At 42.9% G+C, this 15920-nt stretch overlaps 2 protein-coding genes across 4 annotated transcripts in view; one reads left to right on the top strand and one right to left on the bottom strand.

Annotated features, from left to right (window-relative positions):
• Nucleotides 1-15920, bottom strand: part of MCF2L2 (MCF.2 cell line derived transforming sequence-like 2) — a 259475-nt gene that overhangs the window by 190412 nt on the left and 53143 nt on the right. For all 3 annotated transcript variants that reach the window (XM_061414608.1, XM_061414617.1, XM_061414625.1), the window contains exon 2: nucleotides 9941-10024. In XM_061414608.1, the coding sequence (XP_061270592.1) occupies nucleotides 9941-10024 (84 nt within the window). The remainder of the gene's footprint in view (nucleotides 1-9940; nucleotides 10025-15920) is intronic.
• Nucleotides 10859-12171, top strand: LOC133246415 (L-lactate dehydrogenase B chain-like). The gene has a single exon (XM_061414715.1). The coding sequence runs from the start codon at nucleotides 10953-10955 to the stop codon at nucleotides 11955-11957; it is 1005 nt and encodes a 334-aa protein (XP_061270699.1). The 5' UTR covers nucleotides 10859-10952; the 3' UTR covers nucleotides 11958-12171.

Below are 15920 nucleotides of genomic sequence, written 5' to 3'. Positions count from 1 at the left end.
CAGCTCCCAACTGAAGCCAACTACAAATAACTGCACCTATTTCGTATATCTAACACAAGAGTCATCAGTGCATGGTGTGGTTTAACGAGGACTGCATGATTACTGAGGGTGTGGAATCAATGAAGAAATTACAGGAAAGGGAGACTGAGAGAAGCAAAGGCAGGCACCTCTCCTAAGGAGAGAGACTCCTGGCCTGCTCTGTGGAGAATCCAGGTGATGTCGCCAGTCTATCTAATGGCGCTGCCATTAAGATCATCCAACCTACTCTGCTGCTCTCAATCCACACCTGGTATCTTCCGATTATACTCTGATATCCCATGTACATTTGTTTCATGGGAGAGAACGTGCTACCTAGCAAACGTGAGTGTTTCTATCATGGAAAGAGTAAGTCAGCATTGTGGTTTTTCTACACAAGTCTCTTGTGTGTATTGTTAATGTGAGTCTTGGGCTCTCAGAGACCAATCATTCTGTGATATTTGTCTCAACGACCAGTCATCTCCAGGAAATGCCTCTTGATTAATCCTGTACACTTAAAAAAAAAACAAAAACCTGCAGATTAGGTGTTTGACAAGGAGATTGAGCTACCTTGTTACATTGACTGAAAACAAGCTAGATCAGGATGCCATTAGCTTTCAACTAAAATATATTCTTCTTCTTTCTAGTTTCACAATCACAGGGGTTTGCGAGAAATGTGAATTAAGAGAAGTTACACATTGAGTAAGGCTAAATTTAGAATGCATTATAACACTATACTAATTGCATAAACAATATCTGCCAAGAAAATGGCTAAAACATTTCAAGGAACCAAAACACTGTAAAATATTCATAAGGATATACCTTTTCATGATTTAATCTTTTCATTAACTAAAATTAAAGGTATTCATGCCTAAATAGAGAAATATGGGTAGAGTTTTCTCATATCATGGTTAACACTGAGAACAAACACCAGAAAGTCAGGGGGTTAACTGGGGACACCACATGCTATTAACCTTTAGTCTGTTAGTCTTAGAGGCAGAAGCACCAAGGAAACAAAACTGGGCCTCCATCTGCTACAAGGCAGTCAGCGCCATCTTGTGAGGAAGCGTGGAAATGCAGAAGGAAGAAATAATGCAGCAAAGAAGCCCATTTAAGGAAGGTAAATAAAACGAGACTCCTAGGAACTAAGTATGATGGTGACTTAATAAAATAAACTTTAGTCCTCTGGTATCATTTCTGTACACTAAGAGGACTAATTTTTTTGCAGAAAATACTAGCAATACTTGGCCTACATAAGACCATTCCCTTCAGGGTCTGGGTTTAGAGGAGAATTTGGAACATTGAGAAATCCCATAGGAAGATGGTGAAGAGCAACAGTGGGAGAGACAGTGAGATGGTTACTGCTATTTGCCTCTCAGTATCTATTTTCCCTTTCTCTTCCCCTCACCCCCAAAAAACTGATAAGTAAGTAAATCATGAATCAGGGACTGGGGATCTATTCTAACTCACATTGGCCTAACCTAAGAAACACATTATTTGTATAAGCCCTTCAAATAGTGTTTCCTCCTGCTATTATTTTTTTTCACAATAGTAAAAGATGTTTATCAATTTTCACAATCAATAACCAGACAAAAAATAAAAGATAATTACAATCGCAGGCCATAATGGAAACATGATTAACCTAATAATATAAAATAAATACATACAATTTCAGGGGTTAATTAGAGTGATGTGGTAAGTGGAAATGCATACACACACATGTTCTCATCTGCCCAGCCAGTCTATGTCTTTTGGTTGGTGCATTTAATCCATTTACATTTAAGGTAATTATAGATGAATATGATCCTGCTGGGCTTCCCTAGTAGCTCAGATGGTAAAGAATTCACCTGCAATGCAGGAGACCTGGGTTCTATCCCTGGGTTGGGAAGATACCCTGGAGGAGGGCATGGCAATCCCTTCCAGTATTCTTGCCTGGAGAATCCCATTGATAGAGAAGCATGGTGGACCACAGTCCATGGGGTCACAAAGAGTCAGACATGACTGAGCAACTAAGCACACACATGATCCTACTGGGCTTCCCAGGTGGCACTAGTGGTAAAGAACCTGCTTGCCAATGCAGGTAGACATAACAGACCCGAGTTCGATCCCTGGTTTGGGAAAATCGCCTGGAGGAGGATATGGCAACCCATTCCAGTATTCTTGCCTGGAGAACCCCATGGACAGAGGAGCCTGGCAGGGTTCAGTTCATAGGGTCACAAAGAGTTAGACACAACTGAAGCAACTCACACCAATGCACACACATATGATCCTATTGTCATTTTTTTAATTGTTTGCAGTTTATTTTGTGTATGTTTTTTCCTTCTCCTGTATTTCCTCCCTAGAGAAGTTCCTTTAGCATTTGTTGTAAAGCTGGTTTTGTGGTACTGAATTCTCTTAACTTTTGCTTGTCTAGAAAGTTTTTTATTTCTCCCTCAAATCTGAATGAAAGTCTTGCTAGGTAGAGTATTCTTGGTTGTAGGTTCTTCCCTTTCATCACTTTAAATGTATCACGCCATTCCCTTCTGGCTTGTAGAGTTTCTGTTGAGAAATCAGCTGACAACCTTATAGGAGTTTCCTTGTATGTTGTCATTTTTCCCTTGTTGCTTTTAATATTTTATCTTTGTCTTTAATTTTCATCATTTTGATTACTGTATGTCTTGGTGTGTTCCTCATTGGGTTTATCCTGCATGGGACTCTGTGCTTCCTGGACTTGGTTGACTATTTCCTTTCCCATGTTAGGAAAGTTTTCCCTATTATTTCTTCAAATATTTTCTTGGGTCCTTTCTCTCTCTCTACTCCTTCTGGGCCTCCTGTTGGTGCATTTAATGTTGTCCCAGAGATCTCTTAGGCTGTCTTACTTTTATTCATTCTTTTTTCTATATTCTGTTCTGTGGTGGTGATTTCCACCATTCTGTCTTCCAGGTCATTTATCTGTTCTTCTGCCTAAGTTACTCTGCTACCTATTCCTTATAGTATTTTGTTCATCGGTTTGTTTATTCTTTAGGGCTTCCAGGTCTTTGGTAAATATTTCTTGCATCTTCTCCATTGTTTTCCTGAGATCCTGGATCATCTTCACTATCATTATTCTGAATTCTTTTTCTGGAAGGTTGCCTATCTCCACTCCACATGGTTATTTTTCTGGGGTTTTATTTTGTCCCTTTATCTGGGACAAAACCCTCTGCTTTCTCATCTTGGTTAATTTTCCATGATGTGGTTTAGGTTCTAGCTGCTATTGAGGCTTCCTGGATGGCTCAGTGGTAAAGAATCTGCCTGCAATGCAAGAGACTGCCTTGAATGCAGGAGACATGGTTTTGATCCCTGAGTCAGGAAGATCTCCTGGAGGACAGCATGGCAACCCACTCCAGTATTCTTGCCTGGAGAATTTCATGGACAGAGGAGCCTGGCAGTCTACAATCCATAGGGTTGCAGAGGTGGACATGACTGAAGCAACTTAGTGCTCACGCATGCTGTGAGACTGTGGTTCTTCTTGCTTCTTCCGTCTGCCTCTGGTGGATGAGGCTAAGAGGCTTGTCTAAGCTTCCTGATGGAAGGGACTGATGGTGAGAAAAACTGGGTCTCACTCTGGTGGGCAGGGCCATGCTCAGTAAAACTTTAATCCAATGACCTGCTGATGGCTGGGATTGTGCTCCCTCTCTATTAGTTGTTCTGCCTGAGGTGACCCAGTTCTGGGGTCTATGGGCTTAATGGTGATCTCCAAGAGGTCTTATGCCAAGTGACCCCTTTCAGGACTGCTGCTGCCAACGCCCATCCCCACAACGAGCCACTGCCGACCCACACGTCCACAGAAGACCCTCCAACACTAGCAGGTAGTTTGGGTTCAGTCTCCTGTATGATCACTGCTCCTTTCCCCTGGGTCTTGGTGTGAAGATTTTGTTTGTGCCCTCCAAGACTGGAGTCTCTGATCCCCCTAGTCCTGTGGAAGTTCTATAATTAAATCCCACTGGCCTTCAAAGTCATATTCCCTGGGGATTCCCAGTACCTTTGCTGGATCTATAGACTGTGAAGCCTGACATGAATGAGGCCCAGAACTTTCACAAAAGTGGGAGAATTTCTCTGGTATTATTGTTCTCCTGATTGTGGGTCACTCACCTGGTGGGTCGGAGAAGGCAGTGGCAACCCACTCCAGTACTCTTGCCTGGAAAATCCCATGGACAGAGGAGCCTGGTAGGCTGCAGTCCATGGGGTCACTGGAGTTGGACACGACTGAGCGACTTCACTTTCACTTTTCACTTTCATGCATTGGAGAAGGAAATGGCAAGCCACTCCAGTGTTCTTGCCTGGAGAATCCCAGGGACAGGAAGCCAGGTGGGCTGCCGTCTCTGGGGTGGCACAGAGTCGGACATGACTGAAGCGACTTAGCAGCAGCAGCAGCACCTGGTGGGTATGGGATTTGATTTTATCATGATTGCACCCCTCCTACCATCTCGGTGCAGCTTCTTTGTCTTTAGATGTGGGGCATCTTTTTTGTTGTTGTTCCACCGTCCTCCTGTTGATGGTTGTTCAATAGCTAATTGCAGTTTTGGTGCTCTCCCAGGAGGAGATGAGTACACATCCTTCTACTCTTGAACCAGAAGCTTCCTGCTATTATTTTTAAAGGGATTAAAATTCTTATTGTAAATGGCTACATGACACAGTTCTGGAATGAAACAAAAGCAGAAGGCTACCAAGAGCTCTAGGAAAGTTATTGCTCTCTTAGCAAAAGGAACAGAAGGCAGCATTGCTTCTTTTCCTTCTTCCTGCTTTGGATACAGACTTGATGTCTGGAGCTGTAGCAGCCATCTTAGGATCAAGACTTACCTCCAGACCTCCTATTATGCATTGAGTTGGCCAAAAAGTTCATTTGGATTTTTCTATCTGGTCAACCCAATAGTTTAAAAACAAACATATCCTATAGTCTACGTCTTCTTGTAGCCAAATACTATGCTAAGCACTATCCTTAAAACAACAGATGAGAAACCCTGCTCACAGCAACCTACTAATTGTGTTGGAATATGAACCTAGATTGTCTGAGTTCAAAGGCTAGTGTCTTCATCACACTAACCTGTTTATATTTTCTTGATTCCTAGCTAAGTGCCTGAACTTAGAATATCCCAAGTTCACTGGGGAACATGCAAGTTGTCTTCCATGGTCAGATTCACCAGATACCCTAGCCCTGTCCACTATCCAATTCCTGCTGATGGCCCTGTTGGTATCACCATCCAGACGCTTCAAACCATCTGGTCACATATCTGGGTGAGGCATCATGCAATGAGCCCTGCTCTTCAACCAGCCAGAGGAGCACACTCACACAGCACAGCAGGCCAGGCACCTGTGGCCTCACTGAGAAAAAGGCTCCATCCTCTCTTTCACAGCATCCTTGGTTGATGGGGGCTCTGGCTCTCTCTAGATCTCAGTGGAATCTATAGATAAGTCCACAGCTGGAACATCTTCACCCTGCTTGTCTGAATCAGGAAAAGTGCTGTGACTCAGAGCAGAGGCCAGGGCTGGGCTGCCATGGAAAAAACCTAACCGATGAGATTCCTGTTTTACAACCACAACTACCCAGGCACCCACAACAGCCCCGTTGCTGACATTTGCTGCCTCTGTCAGGTAAAGAGGGAAGTTAAGATGAAAAGCAGGCCTGCTAATTCCAAAAAAAACCTGCTGACTCAGAGAACTCCATGGCCGCTGATATTTTTCTTGATTTGTAGTGTGGCAAATTTTATCACAGCTAATCCATGCTTCTCTCTCAAAGGAAGGGCAACCTTGAGGCAACAAGCTGACAAGCTCAGAAATGAAAGGACTGTCCAGTCAAAGTGCCTTTCCTAAAGCAGAGGTATCCTCTTGGGCCAGTGTGAGTTTTCAGTTCTATGTTCTACATTAAAGAGTGACAGTTATCTCTACTTCTGACTTAATTGTGCTATTATATACTCTATCACTGTATGGTTTTGGTCCCTTATAAAAACACTGTCATACTGAAAACATGTTTGGTAATATAAAAATAAACACTTTTGAGGGACTAAAATATATCAGGAAAAAAGAGCAAACATTTAATTGGCAGTTGCAATATTAAGCATTTTTCATACATTATGCTTTAATCCTCAAAATTATGATGACCCTATTCATTACACAAAGTGAGGAAAGTGAAGCTTAGACAAGTAAATTACCCAACATGATACAGCCAGTCAGTAGCAGAATCTAACCATATCTAGGGCTGTCTGGTACCAGTTTACAGTTTTCCCTAAACTGCCTCTAAGAAATAAGCATAGAAAAAAATGCCTCAATGTTACTCGAAAGCAATAACTTTGGATATTTAAGTGTATCAATCAGCCACTGGATTCCTTTCCCAGATGAATCATTGTGCAATTTTATATGCTAGAATTATGAACTGAGTTGAAGCATTACAGTTTTGGTGTAAGACTATAGGAATTACCCTGCCCACCCCATCGTCCATTCCAGACCTTGATGCATGTTGGCCTTGGGCCTTCTGTGACACGGGGCCATAGCAGCAGTTGCCAAAAATCCAGAGCCAGTCCCCATGCTGCCTTCTGTTGTGCACCATCCTAGGCTCACTGCAGGAAGTTATGACACTGCACCTGCAGGAGGCTGGCCAGGCACTGCTACCAGAGCCAAGACAGTGGTACCTAGACTAGGGATGTGGGGAGAAGGGAGTCCACCAGCCTCACAGGACAGACCAGGAGGACTTAGGTCATTTCAACCTTAACAGATATTGTTTTCTAGCCTCTGTTCTAAGCATTAGCAATACAGGAAGAAATTTTTAAAATGTGGTTGTTTGGTTGCTCAGTAATGTCCAACTCTTTGCGACCCCATGGACTGCAGCATGCCAGGCTTCTCTCTCCTTCACCATCTCCTGGAGCTTGCTCAAATTCATGTCCACTGAGCTGGTGATGCCATCCAACCATCGCATCCTCTGTTGCCTTCTTTTCCTCTGGTCCTCAATCTTCCCCAGCATCAAGGTCTTTTCCAATGAGTCAGCTCTTCGCATTACCTCATTTAAAAGTGAGAACCCTGTATTTATGGAGTTTTCAGTGACTATCTAAACAATGACCAATGTGGGGGGAAGAGCAAAGAATTCCCTAGACTGTTCTGCATTGTGTAAGATGCTCCCAGCTAGGACACCAACTGTGAAATGTGGAGTGATATCCTAATACTGGAAATTGAATTTCTCTCAAATTCAGTAGGAGAGAATAGGAGTTTGTTGTTGTTTAGCCACTAAACTGTGTCTGATTCTTTGCAACCCTATGGAAGGTAGCCTGCCAGGCTCCTCTGTCTATTGGATTTCCCAGGCAAGAATACTGGAGTAGGTTGCCATTTCCTTCTCCAGAGGATCTTCCCAACCCAGGGATTGAACCCAGATCTGCATTGGCAAGCAGATTGTTTACCACTGAGCCACTTGGGAAGCCGGTGAGGAGTTTGGGATAAACTAAAAAAGATTTAGAGAAAGGGAAAAAATGTGATGGTTTTTGCATTGTATTTTGTAGAATAAAATTCATGCCAACTACACATTCTCTCTGCGATGATTTTGTTGCCTTTTTTTTTTTTTTTTCAGAACAGATATAAAGGGAGAGTGACTTGCCACCTTATTTCTCTGTAATATGTGCTGAGGACATCTAATCTCATTAATCCATGCTTCTAAGAAAGATTTAAATATAATTCAGGATTTGATCTGTATTCTGAAAGAGATGGGAATACCAGACCACCTGATCTGCCTCTTGAGAAATTTGTATGCAGGTCAGGAAGCAACAGTTAGAACTGGACATGGAACAACAGACTGGTTCCAAATAGGAAAAGGAGTACGTCAAGGCTGTATATTGTCACCCTGTTTATTTAACTTATATGCAGAGTACATCATGAGAAATGCTGGACTGGAAGAAACACAAACTGGAATCAAGATTGCCAGGAGAAATATCAATAACCTCAGATATGCAGATGACACCACCCTTATGGCAGAAAGTGAAGAGGAACTCAAAAGCCTCTTGATGAAAGTGAAAGTGGAGAGTGAAAAATTTGGCTTAAAGCTCAACATTCAGAAAACGAAGATCATGGCATCCGGTCCCACCACTTCATGGGAAATAGATGGGGAAACAGTGGAAACAGTGGCAGACTTTATTTTTGGGGGCTCCAAAATCACTACAGATGGTGACTGCAGCCATGAAATTAAAAGATGCTTACTCCTTGGAAGGAAAGTTATGACCAACCTAGATAGCATATTCAAAAGCAGAGACATTACTTTGCCAACAAATGTTCGTCTAGTCAAGGCTATGGTTTTTCCTATGGTCATGCATGGATGTGAGAGTTGGACTGTGAAGAAGGCTGAGTCCCGAAGAATTGATGCTTTTGAACTGTGTTGTTGGAGAAGACTCTTGAGAGTCCCTTGGACTGCAAGGAGATCCAACCAGTCCATTCTGAAGGAGATCAGCCCTGGGATTTCTTTGGAAGGAATGACGCTAAAGCTGAAACTCCAGTACTTTGGCCACCTCATGCGAAGAGTTGACTCATTGGAAAAGACTCTAATGCTGGGAGGGATTGGGGGCAGGAGAAGAAGGGGATGACAGAGGATGAGATGGCTGGATCGCATCACTGACTCGATGGACGTGAGTCTGAGTGAACTCCGGGAGTGGGTGATGGACAGGGAGGCCTGACGTGCTGCGATTCATGGGGTGGCAAAGAGTCGGACACGACTGAGCAACTGAACTGAACTGAATGGCAAAATTTCAGGGTTATACCTATGCTCAGAACATTTCTAGCATTAAAAAAAAATTTTTTTTTAATTTTTGGTTGTTTTGGGTCTTTGTTGTTGAATACAGGCTTTCACTATTTGTGGTAAGCAGGTTCTTCATTGCAATAAATGGGCTTCTAATTGTGGTGGCTTCTCTTGAAATTTCTAGCCTTTGATTAATGTTGCTGCTACTGCTAAGTCACGTCAGTTTTGTCTGAGTCTGTGTGACCCCATAGAAAGCAGCCCACCAGGCTCCCGTCCCTGGGATTATCCAGGTAAGAATACTGGAGTGGGTTGCCATTTCCTTCTCCAGTGCACGAAAATGAAAAGTGAAAGTGAAGTCACTCAGTCATGTCCGACTTTTCATGACCCCATAGACTGCAGCCTACCAGGCTCCTCCATCCATGGGATTTCCCAGGCAAGAGTACTGGAGTGGGTTGCCATTGCCTTTGTTGATTAATGTTAGTCTTTCTTTATTCCTAATCAAATGCTTAATGAAAATTGATGTATTTAAATTCGATACATTAGAGATAAGAATAAAAGATAAATCTCTTAGAGAACAAATTACCTCAGCAACATTCATGAACTCTTAAAACCAAGATTGTCTTAAGGTTGGATCTTGGTAGAACATTCAATGAGAATATTGGAAGCACATCATGGTGGCAGCTAATGTCAGTACTTGTTTCTTTTTCTTTCCTCAAAAACTTTTCAGCTCTATTCTCTACAACCTCAAAGAAATGTATTCCTTGGGAAAGGTCAAACCTCACCCAACAGCAAAAGGAGTAATATCTATGAGATCCCACCCTCCTCCTGCTGGACAATCCTCAGCTCATTCTAGTCCTGGGTGAGGCTTTGGAGATGACTGAGAAGTGAAGTGGCTCAGTCGTGTGTGACTTTTTGCGATCCCATGAACTGTATAGCCTAGCAGGCTCCTCGGTCCATGGAATTTTCCAGGGAAGAGGACCGGAGTGGGTTGCCATTTCCTTCTCTAGGGGATCTTCCCCATTTGGGGATCGAACCCAGGTCTCCTGCATTGCAGGCAGACACTTTACCACCAGGGAAGCCAGGGGATGACTGAGACTTTAATATAATTCTAATCAAGTTCAAGAGGCTGGGCCCTCCCAGTGAGACTCACCCCCCCCCACCCCAATGAAATCTAGACATGCAAGTGAATTTGCACCTTACCTGAAAGAATGGCAAATTGTCTGTGAAGTTGTTCAATTATATCCACTGCCACCAAGGGCCTGATTTCCTGCTGCATAATTTCATCTGTACAAGTGAAATACAAATTAGGTTAAATTCCTACAAATTATAAAGAGAATTTAAAGGAAGAAAGGGAAGTTCCACCACTAGGGAAGTTTGGGATGTGGTTATCGAGATATGGTTACGGGCACATTATTCTCTTGAGAACTCAATTCCTGACAGGCAGGGATGGATCTGGTTTGATGCTTAAACACATGAGCACAGGAATAATTTCTAGTGCCTCTCCCAAGGTTTAGGGAGGGATCAATACAAGTAAGAAACCCTGTAGTTCAAGCTTCAGTAGCTTCACAGTAAACCTGCTAGGATGGTTTCATTACCAAGGCAGGTGCTTAGGGTCTGCTCACTCCTTTGGGTCTGTAGGACATTTTAAATACAAACAATGAAAGTAACCAAAGTTCATCTCAAACTGGGTCATGAAACCAATCTGGGACTTAAAAAGGCTCTTTGATTTTTATTCTTTTCCTCACTTCCTTCCTTTCTGCCTCTCTCCTTAGTCAACTCCATTCCTTTTTTTCCTCCCTTCCAGAATACTTCACGGAGTCTCTTCCAACTGGCAAACATGTTTAAGGATCTTAAATAAAGATGATCCTCACTGAACCAAATGTTACAGGTTTCCAAAGCAAAAATTCAAATCTTTCAAGCACAAACTTACAAATGTCCTCTAACCCCAAAGAGTGATTTATAATCACCAAGACTGCTTTTACCCATTTAGGGAAAGGGGACTAGTGAGAAGGGAAGACTGAGTGGCATCTCTTAATCTGGCCTGGGCAGAGGAAGACATTTTCATGCTTTCTTTTTTTTTTTTTAAACAACACTAATCCATTATTGAAATGGCTTTCACATAATAATGTCATACCCGGGAGACGCACGCTGCTGACTTTGTCTTCGTGCAGCCCTTATCACTCTCTGGAGAACTATCTCTCCCCTGGGCACAATGGCAACTCTTAAGGAAAAACTGATTGCACCAGTTGCAGAAGAAGAGAAAACGATCCCAAACAATAAGATCACTGTAGTGGGTGTTGGACAAGTTGGTATGGCATGTGCCATCAGCATTCTGGGAAAGTCTCTGACTGATGAGCTTGCTCTTGTGGATGTTTTGGAAGATAAACTCAAAGGAGAAATGATGGACCTGCAGCACGGGAGCTTATTCCTTCAGACACCAAAAATTGTGGCAGACAAAGATTACTCTGTCACTGCCAATTCCAAGATCATGGTGGTAACTGCAAGAGTTCGCCAGCAAGAAGGGGAGAGTTGCCTGAATTTGGTGCAAAGGAACGTTAATGTCTTCAAGTTCATCATTCCTCAGATCATCAAGTACAGTCCTGACTGCATCATCATTGTGGTTTCCAATCCAGTGGATATTCTCACATATGTTACCTGGAAACTAAGTGGATTACCCAAGCACCGTGTGATTGGGAGTGGATGTAACCTGGATTCTGCTAGATTTCGTTACCTTATGGCTGAAAAACTTGGCATTCATCCCAGCAGCTGCCATGGATGGATTTTGGGGGAACATGGCGATTCAAGCGTGGCTGTGTGGAGTGGAGTGAATGTGGCAGGTGTTTCTCTCCAAGAACTGAATCCAGAAATGGGAACAGACAATGATAGTGAAAATTGGAAGGAAGTGCATAAGATGGTGGTTGAGAGTGCCTATGAAGTCATCAAGCTAAAAGGATATACAAACTGGGCTATTGGATTAAGTGTGGCTGATCTTATTGAATCCATGCTGAAAAATCTATCCAGGATTCACCCAGTATCAACAATAGTGAAGGGCATATATGGCATTGAGAATGAAGTCTTCCTGAGCCTTCCGTGTATCCTGAATGCTCGAGGGTTAACCAGTATTATCAACCAGAAGCTGAAGGATGAAGAGGTTGCCCAACTCAAGAAAAGTGCAGATACCCTCTGGGGCATCCAGAAGGACCTGGAGGACCTGTGACTTCCGGCTGCAAGGCTGTAGGAACTGAAAACTGGTGTGATTAGCCACGAGCCTTTAGTTTGCGTCCATGTACGTGGAGCACAGTTCGCTTTTGTCTTCCTAAGTCTGTGAATCTGGGCTCCCAGAATCAAAGCCCATGCTTGCTTTAATGCTTGCAAGATGAGTCCTTGAACAAATCAAATAAACCACCTAGTGTAGTGTGAAAAAAAAAAAATGTCATACCCATTAATAGACCTCAGCCATTCACTTAAGCCCATCTAAGTAGCTTGATCAGATTCCATTAAAATAATGTATGATTTCTTTAATTCCAGCATGACTTAGCTACAGATTTATTTCATACTGAACTTTATTTTTTAATTTTTTTAATATAAATTTATTTATTTTAATTGGAGGTTCATTTTCATGCTTTCTCTGCCTATGACATTATTATCCTCATTTAACTATTTCCAAAGGAACCTCAAGAAATGAACCAGTTATTTTTTTACAGCAGTAAACATCAAGTTAGATTAAGGCACAAACCAAATAACTTTATATGTTGAAGCTAAATAGGTTATCTCAAGTGTTTTGGCATGGAGACAGGGTAAGGTGATTTTCTAATACTGATCAATCCGAAGGTAATATTTGGGAAGCTCCTCCCAAAGCCTTGGTTTTCAATTCTCAGCTTTGGTGTGTAGGTTATAGATGAGGCATATGGAGATGTACCTAGACAGTCAGTCAGTTCAGTCGCTCAGTCGTGTCTGACTCTTTGCAACCCCATGAATCGCAGCACGCCAGGCCTCCCTGTCCATCACCAACTCCCGGAGTTCACTCAGACTCACGTCCTTCAAGTCAGTGATGGTGCTACATAAACACTATCTCTGTCCATCACTCTGGAAAGGCCTTTCCTATATTTGCTTTCTGGAAGTCTTATAAGGGGTGGTGCTATTCAAACCCCAAGATGCTTTTCAGTGAATTCTACCACTTTTTCTGGAGGGAGGAGGGTAAACCCAATACACTTTCCACTCTAAATTCACTAAAAATTCAAAGACTCCTGTATCACTGTCACAGGTGTTGCCTCCTACAATCAGTCTGCATGCAGTAACAACACTAAAGTCACTATTTTACAAAACAGGAAGGGCCTTCTCTGTTAGATTTACAAAGTAAAGCTTCTAACAGTAAAAAGATATGAAGTCTGAGATCTGCTTGAAAATATTCCAGAATTCCCTTCTGCCAAAAACTACAAGGAGTGGGAGATGGCAGGTGGGGTTTGGGGGGAGATGAAACCGATTGACAAAATGTGGATAATTGTTGAAGCTGGTTGATGGGTCCTTGGCAGTTCATTATACAATTCTTTTGCATATATTTCTGTTTCCGTAATAAAATTTAAATTACAAATGGACAACAGCATAGAAAGTTTAAGCATAAATAGGAGTTATACAATTGAAGAGTTTTTCAGACAATCTCCCAGTGATCTGGGTTATTTTTCCATACCTGAGGCAGTCTCTTTAAGGGAAAGTGACCCCAGAGAAAAACCAAGATCATAAGATGCAATTTATTGTTATTTTACCTCAATATTTGAGGTGTGCTTTAAAGTAAACATTTTGATTTTTAACATTTGTTTATTTATTTGGCTGCCCCAGGTCTTAGTTGTGGCACATGGAATCTTTTAGTTGTGGCATGTGAACTCTTAATTGTGGCACATGGGATCTAGCTCCCTGACCAGGGCTCGAACCCAGGCCCCCTGCATTGGGAACATGCAGTCTTAGCCGCTGGGCCACCAGGGAAGTCCCCCTAGTGTAAACATTTTAAATTAAAGAGGTAAGATCTGAAAGAGACAAGTGAGTTAAGCTAACCATCCCCCTGTCCCATCTCATTTTTTAAGTGAAGAAATGGAGAGATTCTGACCTTGCTTGTGGTCACACAACAATTTCAGTGTGGAGCCTGAGTCAGCCCTGGATTATATGACTCTAAGAGGGCAAGCATGATAGACTTTCTAGACCCTTCAGCCTTGAGGAGCACTGACTTCTGCCACTCCTGAGATGTCAACTGGTGTCTCTCATCTTGGAAATTGCCCAGTACTCCAAAAAGATGTTCTCACCTGCCTCTTATGGTTACAAAAGGAACAATACTAAAATTGACAATTTGTTTTTCCAAGAATAGAAATGAGCTGATTTGCCTTTGGCCCCAGTTTTGCTGAGAATGGCATAGTTATCCTTGAAGACTTCCCAGGTCTCAGTGAAGGGACTTCATAACCTAACCTTGCCTGCTGCAACAGAGCATGAAGGTTTCTCAAACTCAGTGCTGACTGAGCACATGGAGGAGTGACCTCAGACACTGGCTTTAGTAACGCCTGACTCCTTCGGGCCGTGCTCAGTTCAGCCTCACTCATGCTCTGTACCAGGACAGGCACGTAAGACCAGCCCTTGCTGCTGCAGGCCCTGCTACACACTCCTGTGGAGATGGGGCAGGGAAGGGAGTGCAGGAACTCTTTGGTCTAAAGGAACACCTCCCCCTGCAGTGAGAAGGAAGCTGCCTCAGATCCACACAGCCCTGCATGCTAAGGGCTGTTTCCGCAAGTTTCTTGCTGGGCAACCATGGCAAAAACATGCTGAACCTCAGGGTCCACATGTATAAAATGGCTTTTCCTTCTCCAGGAATAGCTAGGCACAGCCAGTGACAACCCACTGACGTGGTGGACCTGCTGCAACCCTGCAAGTCCCTTGGTCCTGTGAGGAGGTTTCCTGCTTGCTATTTTGGATACGTGTAGATTAAAGTTTCTCTCTTTGTATCCCACACAAGGCAAAGGGAAGTGGTAAGTGAATTTTGACACAATTTCTATCCTATGCAAAGTTACAAACAGGCCTGGAAAAAAACTTATCCCATTTCAGTCTCTGATATATATACAAATGTGTGATTATATGCTACCCTGGAGCCCCAGTTCCAAAAATGCAGGAAGTATCCACAGAGGCCTTTGAAGTGATGGAGTGTACCCCAGCATATCCCATAGGAATCCAGTCATAGGCAGCAAGCAACACATCTTTGTTGTCCACCACCCCCCAGCCACCCCCAACCCCTGTCTGAGAGCAATACAGACTTTGGGGCAGGACCCTTATTACTGACTGCAACCTCCTCCTCAGAGTAGAGGGCAGGAGACAGGCTGATAACACCTGATGCAGTTTAACTGTTGCAACTAGCAAGAAATAGAGGGCAATGAAACACTTAGCCTATGTTCTTGCTGTTCTGAGACTTGGGTCACAATGGGATTTAAAAGACTCAAGTATGGTCTGAGGAAAAAGGAACCAAAACATAAATAAATAAACTAGTCATGAAATTAAAAGATGCTTGCTCCTTGGAAAGAAAGCAATGACAAATCTAGAGAGTGTATTAAAAGTCAGAGACATCACTTTGCCAACAAAGGTCCTTATAGTCAAAACTATGGTCTTTTCCAATAGTCATGTACAGATGTGAGACTGTATGTGACGATATGTGAGCCCAAGCCTTTTTGGACTATAAAGAAGGTTGAGCACCAAAAAATTGATGCTTTCAAACTGTGGTGCTGCTGAAGATTCTTGAAAATCCCTTGGACAGCAAGGAGATCCAACCAGTCAATCCTAAAGGAAATCAGTCCTGAATATTCATTGGAAGGACTGATGATGAAGCTGAAACTCCATTATTTTGGCCACCTGATGCAAAGAACTGACTCACTGGAAAAGACGCTGATGCTGGGAAAGACTGAGGGCGGAGGAGAAGTGGTTAACAGAGGATGAGATGGCTGGACGGCATCACTAACTCAATGGACATGAGTTTGAGCAAATTCCAGGAGACAGAGAAGACAGGGAAGCCTGGCACGCTGCAGTTCATGGAGCTGCAAAGAGTCAGACATGACTTAGTGACTGAACGACAAAATTAATAAGGGGGAAATGTATGATCTGCAGAGAAGGCAATGGCACCCCACTCCAGTACTCTTGCCTGGAAAATCCCATG

This window comes from Bos javanicus, chromosome 1 (genome assembly GCF_032452875.1).
Source record: "Bos javanicus breed banteng chromosome 1, ARS-OSU_banteng_1.0, whole genome shotgun sequence".
NCBI lineage: Eukaryota > Metazoa > Chordata > Mammalia > Artiodactyla > Bovidae > Bos > Bos javanicus.
Note: the sequence above shows the minus strand (reverse complement) of the source record. Positions and strands in the feature narration are given on the sequence as shown.

What these genes read in the sequence shown, in the direction of transcription:
- LOC133246415 (XM_061414715.1), top strand. Translation starts at nt 10,953, where the DNA reads ATGGCAACTCTTAAGGAAAAACTGATTGCACCAGTTGCAGAAGAAGAG.